The following is a 10,961-nucleotide window of genomic DNA, read 5'->3' as shown; positions in this document are numbered from 1 at the left end:
TATATATATATATATATATATACACATACACACACACATACTCACACACACTGTCATTATGATCACACTTTAATCTTTCTAAATTATCTAAATTATATTTGTTTTGTGATGGAAATTTGAAATTCTGATGAAAGCATAGATTTATTAGGGATCATTTCCAAACTGGTCAATATTTGAGAATTTGATTTTTAAATACTAACCCTTTCCCCGCCAAACACAGAATTTTCCGTGTTTTCACTGTTATACGCTCGGGGGTGCTATTACGCATCTCCTGAATAAGTCCACAATCTCCCGATCAAAAACACAGGCGAGGAAGACGCAGAAACAAGCGATCTCATATGTATGCAGATACATATGAAAAATAATGCGATCATCAACAATAAACAGCATATAAATGAAAACTGCCTAATGTTACAGAGTGAAATGTTGATCCCAGAAGTGGTAAAGGACTGTGAAGCTTTTGGGTGTTGATGGAAGCGATCTACTGCATCTATGCTTTGATCATAGAACTGAATATGATCCAGATGTGGTCTTTGATAAAAATGCGATTTTCTCAGCTTTTTGATCAAAATGTTGCTTTTTTTTTTAATGAAACTTAACTATATTTAAGTGTTGATAAAAAAATTTAAAAAAGAATGCTTGAAGCTAGAATAAAACTTTTTTTCTTTTTCTTTTTTTTAAGTAGAGGTGCTGTACTTTATTTAGATGTATTGCATGTTCAGATATTCATACAACAAAATATTCTGGAGGCCATGAAATTTTTGAGAAAATTATCAAAAATGCTGGCGGTGGCTGGCAACTTTTTTCAAAAACGCTGGCAGGGAAAGAGTTAATGGACTGCTTTATTTCATTTCTTTTAATTTTCCAAAAATGTATTGAACTTTGCTCTAATTTCTGTATTTTGGACTTGTTCCCTTTCTAGACTTAGATATTTCATTTGGCATTAAATATATTTAAAGGGGTCATATGATGCGATTTCAATTGTATGTGGAAAATAATGTGGTTTTTTTACTTTAAACCGCATAAACCCCTTTCATTACACCAAATACACAAAATAATGTTCTTTTTAGCAGCATCATATGACCCCTTTAATATATAATATAAAATTATTACAAAATACTTACAGTATATATATTATATATATAATATATATATATATATATAAATCGATCAAAGCATTGATTGGGGGGCATCAGCAAAATGGAGAATTTTATTTAATAAACAAATAATCTCTTATGTTTTTTTATCTTTTAAGACTTTTCTCCAAAAGAGCTGAATAATGTCATTATCATCACACACAGTAGTTGATGTTCGATCAAAGCCTTGATCAGATATTATACTCCAGAACATGTTCAAGGTGCCCCAGATGAAACGCAGCTCACAGAAGTAGTCCAAAGTAGGGCTGTGCGATTTGGGGGAAAATATCAAATTGCGATTTTTTTGACAGATATTGCGATTGCGATTTGATTTGCGATTTTAAATTTGCAAAGTCAAGCTTCAGCTCAATATTGTCAATAATGTGCAGCACAGTATGGGTGTCATTACCCTGCTGAAAAAAACATTAGAAACCATCATAGAAATTCTTATAGTTTCCATTTAAACCATTAGAAAATTCCTTTTTGTTTTGGGCATTATTCCAATAGGAATTACTGTTGTTCTATTGGTTGCCATCTGCCAGATTACATCCCACCAATAGAATCCATCAAATAGACACCACTATACAGTCTATGATTAAAACCAAACAAATTCCCATTATAACCCTGAAATCCATTAAATTTGTTATTGTGTTTTGGGAGGGGTTCTATTGTTTTTTTGTTTTTTTAACTTAATTACTGAATTTCACAGAAAATATTTGTTTATTTTTTAAAGAACTGTATTTCTTAAGTCAATTATTAAAGTATTACATATGTTACATAGGCTGATTTATTCATTTTAAGTATTTGGGATTTTAAGAACAAGTGGAAAATGTGCTGAATGTTTAATTTCATCCAAGTGAAATTAGCAAGCAGTTAGACTGAATTTACATTCGTTTTAAACGCGGAGCCAGGCGCGAGTCGACACAGGTTGCGCGTTTTTTTTTTTAATGGTGGGTGTTTACGCAGTTGGCTAGAGCAGTGCTGATTGGGGAGAACGGAGGTGCGCTCACTCTTGCCCAGGGCAAGTAAGACTGCAACTCAAGGCTGGCAGTCATGCATATGCTCGCGTCCACATCGCAGGCTTTGCGATTAGGAAATCGCAACGTCTCAAATCGCGATTTCGATTCGATTTCGATTAATCGCACAGCCCTAGTCCAAAGTGCCCTGAAGTATCACCCTTATATATCAGGTGTGTCCAGGTCATGAGCACCTGCTCACCAGGGTTTGGCTGAAGAACAACTTCAGTCTGTCGGTAGATTTTCTCGGTCCAGTTTTTGGTGCAGTCAGCTCTGGACAGCAGATTCTCAAAGTGAGTGTCCAGCTCGGTCTTCTCAGCCTGTCCCAGTTTCTCCTCTGTAAACTGAAGCAGAAGTCACAAGATCAACAAGAATCGGTCATATTCCTGAGAGGAAACGTATTAAAAAAATAATAACAAACAGCCAGTGTTGGGGAGTAACTAGTTACATGTAACTAAATTACGCAATTTACAGTATTGTAGTTTTTATAATTATTTCATAAGGAATAGACTGTTTTGACTGTATTGACTGCGATGCAACATATGCAGATGTGTTTCCACACTCTCAGAAAAAAAGGTACAAAAGTTGTCACTGGGGTGGTACCTTTTCAAAAGGCACAACTTTGTACCTAAAGAGTCCATATTGGTACCTTAAAGGTACATGTTAGTTCCTAAAGTGTGCATATTAGTACCAAAAAGGTACAAAAGTGTACCCTTTGAAAAGGTACCGCCCCAGTGACAGCTATTGTACCTTTTTTTCTGAGAGTGAATACGGTTTATCCCAAAATTGCAGCTGTGTAGTCAGCATGTAAAAGCATTATATCTTGGCCAGGAGCGTTTCTAGCCTTTCCCAAGTAGGGCGAAGGGCCCCCATCCAAAATGTTCCCATATTTTGATTAAATTTTATGATACAGTTTTGGGTAGGCTATGTGGATATCTTTACCTGTACAAAATGTGTTGCTCGTTCACAAGCTGCACACGTCGAGCAATAAACAGTAGCTTCATCGCGGATACACAAACGATTTTGATTCATACAATGGATTGTAAATACTTTTAAAATAAATAAATACAAGGTAGCGTTTTCTCTCGCACTTTTCTGAGTTTATACCTCTCAATTCTGACTTTTTTCTCCCAATTCTGAGATTTAAAGGGGACATATCATGAAAATCGGATTTTTTCCGCATTAAAGTGCTATAATCAGGTCCCCAGTGCATCTACCAACCCAGAAAAGGTGAAAAGGGACAACCTAGTAACTTTGTTTTGGTAAGCCTTTCTCTGCAAACATGTGGAAAAAAAATGAGCTGCTCAGATTTCGCTCCCCGTGACGTAAGAAGGGGATCTAATTATATTATCACGCCCCTTAATCTTCACGTTTCCTCCCACGGCGCTGCGGTTACTTAATATCAGAGGTGTAAAGAGTACCTAAAAACCATACTTGAGTAATAACTACGGTTTATCCCAAAATTGCAGCTGTGTAGTCAGCATGTAAAAGCATTATATCTTGGCCAGGAGCGTTTCTAGCCTTTCCCAAGTAGGGCGAAGGGCCCCCATCCAAAATGTTCCCATATTTTGATTAACTTTTATGATACAGTTTTGGGTAGGCTATGTGGATATCGTTACCTGTACAAAATGTGTTGCTCGTTCACAAGCTGCACGCGTCGAGCAATAAACAGTAGCTTAATCGCGGATACACAAACGATTTTGATTCATACAATGGATTGTAAATACTTTTAAAATAAATAAATACAAGGTAGCTTTTTCTCTCGCACTTTTCTGAGTTTATACCTCTCAATTCTGACTTTTTTCTCCCAATTCTGAGATTTAAAGGGGACATATCATGAAAATCTGATTTTTTTTCCGTGTTCAAGTGCTATAATCGGGTCCCAAGTGCATCTACCAACCCAGAAAAGGTGAAAAGGGACAACCTAGTAACTTTGTCTTGGTAAGCCTTTCTCTGCAAGCATGTGGAAAAAAAACGAGCCGCTCAGATTTCGCTCCCTGACATAAGAAGGGGATCTAATTATATTATCACGCCCCTTAATCTGCACGTTTCCTCCCACGGCGCTGCTGTTTCTTAATATACAGATCTAATATAAACATGCGATTTCTTTCCCAGCTGTTTACCTTCACAGACATACAGACATGTGTTTTTAACATATATCTGTGTGTATTTGACAGTTTAAGCGCAATAAGACATGAAAGAGAACTAAGTTTATTACTCACATGCCGTGTGACAGCCGCTTCCTGTGCACGTGCTTCAGATGTGTGCACTCAGAAAACCCTATATCATAAGTTCAAACTGATATGGCTTTAAAACGCATGATTTCAGCGCGATATACATGATAATCAAAGCCAACCAGATTTCTCGCAGAGTGCTGAGGTACCAGCTGTAAAGGCACATGCACAGCCCTATTGTGGAAAAGGGGGCAGGGAGCAGAAGCTCATTTGCATTTAAAGATACATGCACGAAAACAGCGTGTTTCAACTTCCACTCAAAATAGGCATTTTCAAAATGATATAATAAATTATCTGTGGAGTATTTTGAGCTGAAGCTTCACAGACACATTTATGGGGACACCTGAGACTTATATTACATCTTGTAAAAAGGGCCATAATAGGTGCCCTTTTAAAAAAATCCGTATAATAAAGCGTAATTACCTTTTATATTTTTTATTCCATGGCAAAAAAAAACAAAAACTGAATTTCGAGATGTAAAGAATTCCTAGGAAAAATGTCAAAATTTCGAGATATACTCGCAAACGCATCACGCAATAAACAGAGTCTTGATCGCTGACACAAGAACCATATAGACCACATTTGCGCATGGATTGTAGGTAAATACTGTCAAAAAGTTTAAAAAAAGTAATAATAAAAGGTAACTGCGAATTTTCCTCTTGCAATTCTGAGTTTATATCTCACAATTCGGACTTTGTTTCTCACAATTCTGAGAAAACAAAACAAAAAAAAAGTCGAAATTGCGAGATAAAAAGTTTTTTATTTTTATTTCATGGCGAAAAAAAAATACTTTTGAGATTTAAACTCAGAATTTCGAAGAAAAAACTCAAAATTCGACATGCGAACTCGCAAATATAAATGCGCGGGACTGTTTTGTTAATCCCGCTCGTGAGTGATGAATGTCCGAATGAATCGCAAACTATTTCAGATCTTATTGCAAACCCGTTTGACCGAATAGATCAACAATAATTCATTCGCGATTAGCTAGTCTGATTCTAGTTTATCAGTAATATTTTACGGTATTTCACAGCGACGTATGGAAATTATCAGATGTCCTCATCTCCTCTCTTGTGTCTGTAGGATCATGTGCGCTTCGGCCGTTCAGGACTAGTAATGGTGTTCAGATGGCTCCAGAAGACAGTGTTTGGTGTATGATCTGCTATCAGCTCAGCGAGCGGCCCGACGGCAGCAGGCGGAAGCGGAACTACTCGCTGACAGACACGCTGTGAACTCACTGGAGACATTATGGGACGTTACATCAATCTCTATTTCATAAACTCCAAATGCATATGTTACAAGACCCGCCCTTAAATAAACACTCCCCAGCACAACATGTTCGTTTAAATAGAAATCCCCAAGATTTATTGATGGCTTTACAGAGTATTTCACACACAGGATGATTTACTCACAAATTTCCCAAGCAAAATTGATTGAATAAAGCAAACTCGACTGAATAAATGACTCAGCGACTCTCTTATTAAGACAGTGGCTTGCCGCCACCTAGTGGTAATTTTAGTTTCATTTTAGGTTCATAAATGAACTGCAGGGGGTTTGTGAGTTTAATGAAAAGCTAATAATTAATTAAATCATAATAATGTAAAATTACAATAAATAATTTTGAAATAGCATCAATCAAAATAAAAAACCTGCATGTCATGTGACCATTAACCAACGTCAGAGAACCGTGAACATGCAAATGTGATACTTAATTACTGAAATATTTATTTTTATATCTCAGGGGTTCTTCAAGTACATATATTTGGTAAAAGATGACAAAAAAGTTTGGGAATGCCTGCATTACATGTAAATAAGAAATAATATGAATTTGTGCATTTTAATGTGTTTGAAAGACAAAAGCCTTCCAAAGACATAGTAATACATGGTTAAATAACCTACTGAGTGATAATACAAATAAAAATTAAAGTGTTCATCAGTAGTTGATGCAATGTGGAAACACTTCTTAAACCTGAAATGATTTTTGTAAATCCAGTGGTCAAATACTGTGTAATCTCCTGACTAATGACTGGTCTTTGTGTGAATGTCCACAAAACTGAAAGACTTTCTGAGTCTATATAAGCAGTAGACAATGTTAGAAAGGACCATTTAAAAGATGAAAAAGAGGAATTAGGGGGAATCAATCAATTATTAATAATTTATTGCTATTATGTGAATAATATGTAATCATGTAATCAATAAGAAAATAACTGTAGTCTGATTATGAGTATTTTGAAATGTAATTAAGGAATAATTGTTGATGGGCCGTTGAATTATTAGAAAATAATGCACACCCGAGGTGGTGATGCGGCCACAACACGAACCGTTACACCTCAGGTGTGCATTATTTTCTAATAATTCAATGGCCCGGAGTCAATTATTCCGCTTATACTACGGTTACCACACCTCAAATATTGTTCAGATGTTGTATTTAAAGGGCACCTATTATGCAAAATCCACTTTTACATGGTGTTTGGACATAAATGTGTTGGCAGTGTGTGAACACAACCACCCTATAATGCTAAAAATCCACCTATTCCTTTTTTTTTAATCCCCATAAACCAAATCAGTCTCATTAGACATGTCGTTTTGGTTCTCTGAGCATTGTGATGTCACATTGTTTAGGCCCGGCCCACGGTCGTTGACTGACACCGCCATATTAGCAGAGACCCCGCCCTGAGTGAGCCGCACACAATCCGGCATGTTTATCCTCACGCTAGAGCATTTAAAAGCAGCATTCAAGTTCTTATTAAAGCTATAGAAGTTATTCGGTCAAGAGCAGTGAGTGGTTTTCTGTTGTTATTTATTGTTTGGCTCATATTAACAGCGTAGGCAGCAGTAGGTACTATATGTTACGCTGCTGTCACTTAATACACAGATCTAATATAAACATGCAATTTCTTTCCCAGCTGTTTACCTTCAAAGACCTAACCAACTGTGTTTATGTAACTCCTGTGTTTTTAACATAACCTTGTGTGTATTTAAGAGTTTAAGCGCAAGAAGACATGAAAGAGAACTTAGTCTGTACTCACATGCTGCTTTCTGTGCGCTCAGAAAACCCTCTATCAGAAGTTTAAACTGAAATGGCTTTAAAACGTATGATTTCAGCGCGATAGACATGATAATCAAATCCAAACATGTTTTTTGGCAGAGTATTTGAGGTACGAGCTGTAAAGGCTCTGCCCTATTCTGGAAAAGGGGGCGGGGAGCAGCAGCTCATTTGCATTTAAAGATACAGGCACTCAAAATTGGCATTTTCAAAATTATATAATAAATGATCTGTGGGGTATTTTGAGCTAAATCTTCACATACACATCCTGGGGACACCTGAGACTTATATCATATATATAACATACTTATATACATGTAAAAAAGGACAAAATAGGTGCCCTTTAAATTATAATATTTCACAATTTTTACAGTATTTTTGATTAAATAAATGCAGCCTTGGTGAGCAAAAGAGACTTAATACTTGTGTAACTGAACTAATTATGTTTAAATGAACTCATGTTTGTTAATTGGGTTTAACAATTAGTAAAATAGTTTTAACAGGGGCTGATTGAATACTACAAGATATAAACGAAATGGATCATTTAATTTTAATCAGTCCATCAGTACAACAAACCTTCATAATGACAACAAAGCAGAATGGGTAAAACAGTTTCTTAAACTTTATTAAAAGCACATTTGAGATTCACAAAAATAGTGCGCTACATACAAATACAAGTGAATTTCATTGAAATTATAGGTCTATCTCATTAATATAGCATTAAAATGTTAGCTTACTTGCAAAAGATATGAAGGGCTTGTGCATTTTGTACTCTTTAACTCACTCCAGAGTTAAAGGACATGTAAAGATCTCAGTGGTTGGTGCTGAACAGATGAACGTCATTCTGCTTGTATGATCCTAAGTATAGTGTTTAGTGCTAATGTTGTGCATCGTGATTTAGCAAGTGCTAAAATTAATATGCCAATCTGGATTACGTTCACATTAGAATAAATGAGAGAACTCCTATTTAAAAGCTTAAAAACAATGGAAATATATGAATAAAGCAGTCAAAAGACTCATACAAGCACTCGGTTCATATGAGCAGCACCGTACACAGCTGAAAGAGTCGATCACAGCTTAACAAGTGCACTTGAAGCATGTCTTACTGTAAAACTCCAGCACAATTTGTCTCGAGGGATTGTTTTATGAAGGAAAATAACCAGCCAGCTGGTTCTGGGAAATCTGAGGATGTGTGGAGTTCCTCTGTATTGGAAAAATCAGTCACAGTTTGCAGATCCTGACCCATCCTGAGGGCCGTAAAACTCACTTTCACAATGATAAAGACCAACTTTACTGTCCTATCAGCGATATGTGAACCAGCAGTGGTTGGAATCATTTATGATATTGTGAATAATCAAACAGCCATCAGTCCTGCATTTAGAGTCACACTAAACATCAACAGCTCGTGACAAACCAATAAACATGTTATTACAGAAGCTGTATTTAGAAATATTATGTATTTTGTATTTAGTGTATGCAGTTTGGCCCCCAAAAGTATTTGGGTGAATCTCATGAAATCTCGCGAGAAATGTCCAGGTCATATTTCATCCCAAAATCAGAAGAGTTTACTGAGAAAAGAAAGACTATTATTAGTCTTATTAAGATTTGTGGTTATTTAAATTTTTTTTGACATTTAAGTACATTACCCCAAAATTCTTGCAATGCAAAAAATAAAATAAAAAATGAAACAAAATATAACAATAATAATAATGTGTAAAATAAAAAAGATAATTATTAATATAATAAAGCAATTATTTAATAGTGCCATATTGATTGATATTATTAAGCTAATTAAAATATTGCATTGCAACAGAAAACAATGAAAATTAAAAAAAGGGTCAAATAAATAATCATTGTGAATAAGGAATAATGGGAATTATTTGTGATGGGAATTACAAAAAATGCTTATCAATGTTACAATACAAAAAAAACTGCAAAAACGGTGAGCGAGTGATGGAATGCAAATCCAAATCTGATGAAGAAACAAACTCATCCTAATCTTGGATGGCCTGAGGCACAGGTTCATTTTCATTTTTGGGTGGACTATTCCTTTAATGATCCAAAAATAGGTTTCATTTTCTCTTTATAAATAAATAATTTCTTGTCATTTTGAATTTGAGCTACAATATGACCTGGACGGTTTTGGTGAGATTCTCCTGTAAAGTGCATTAAACTGGTTTTATAACACTAGAATCTGTAGGCAGGGAGTTTTGTGTTGCACAGCAACAGGTTTAATGGTGAGAGGAAAGCGTGCTGTGGGTCAGCGAATATCTCTGGTCCTTTCACAGCACTCAGACCGGCTGGTGCTCCAGGAAAAGCCCACGTCAAGAGCCCAATCATGACAAAACTTAGTGTTCGCCGCAAAAATAAAAACATGGCATCAGACTCAGACAAAAGCAAAACACAAGTACACTTACAGATGTGAAAGGAAGAAACAGACGAGACAAAACACACATATACAGTATGCAGTTGGAAGTAGACAGCATGAATGTGTAGCTGCACTCAGTGGAATGCATGGAAGCCCGTTTCCAACACATAATAAAACAAATAAAAAAGGTAATTGCGACTTTTTATTTCACAATTTGGAAAAAAGAGCGAGAAATTGCAAACAATGTTCCAAAATTGTGATGCAAACTCAGAATTCTGAGAGGAAAAAATGAATTGCAAGATATAAACTCTTTTTCTCAAAATTCTGAGTTTACATTTCACAATTCTAAATGTATGTCTCGCAATTCTGTTTTTTGTTTCCACCTTGAAAAAAAAAAAAGGTAACTGCAACTTTTTATCTCACAATTCACTTTTTTCTCTGAATTGTGAGTTTATATCTCACAATTCTGAATTTATATCTTGCAGTTTTGAACTTACATGTTGCAATTCTTACTTTTTTCTCTGAATTGTGAGATAAAAACTTGCAATTACCTTTTTAATTCTTTTATCCTGTGTCAGAAACAGGCTTCCATAGATATGAGATCAAAATGTTCTTGTGTTGTGCAGCATCACGATACTCAGCTAAATCTGGTGGTTTGCTTCAGGCACCTGCAGTGGTTTGGCACTTAAACGCTTGTCTGGAGTCATTTAGATTGATGAAATATCTAATGCAAGAGGTGACTGGAATAGATTTGTGTGATTCTTCCAGTATTTTGATGAAGTGATAAAACAGGAGCAGCAGGGGTGTAAATCTAATGGCTCTCAATGACGACTGGCTCATACACACCGGCAGAGACCCTGTGAACACAACACAGAGTATGATCAGTGAGTTTGCATGTTTTGTGTTTTTCAGCTCTTGATGCTGTATTTTTGTGGCGTGTTTGTGTGGAATCACCTGTTTCCCAGCTGGATGCCGCTCAGCGCTGTCGTTCCGTCTCTGCTCACAAACAGTCTCAGGTTACTATCTGAACACAGACAGAACAGAACAGAACAGAACAGAATAGAACAGAAGGTGAATGGACTGCAGTGAGCACATGACTGTTCACACCTGCTTTAACATGCAGCTCAAATGCATCTCGCTTGTAAGCAGATTTTGTCAAGTGGA

General features: G+C 36.0%; 1 protein-coding gene across 1 annotated transcript in view; it reads right to left on the bottom strand.

Moving 5' to 3' along the window:
* LOC107752999 (endophilin-B2-like) overlaps positions 1-2,502 on the bottom strand; it is a gene marked incomplete at its 5' end in the record, with an annotated part of 27,243 nt that extends 24,741 nt beyond the window's left edge. The window contains one exon of the mRNA XM_016569080.1: positions 2,355-2,502. Within this exon, the coding sequence (XP_016424566.1) occupies positions 2,355-2,502 (148 nt within the window). The remainder of the gene's footprint in view (positions 1-2,354) is intronic.
* Between the last annotated feature and the right edge of the window lie 8,459 nt (positions 2,503-10,961).

Source organism: Sinocyclocheilus rhinocerous, unplaced genomic scaffold, assembly GCF_001515625.1.
Source record: "Sinocyclocheilus rhinocerous isolate Xijiao unplaced genomic scaffold, SAMN03320098_v1.1 scaffold951, whole genome shotgun sequence".
NCBI classification, from domain to species: Eukaryota; Metazoa; Chordata; class Actinopteri; order Cypriniformes; family Cyprinidae; genus Sinocyclocheilus; species Sinocyclocheilus rhinocerous.
Note: the sequence above shows the minus strand (reverse complement) of the source record. Positions and strands in the feature narration are given on the sequence as shown.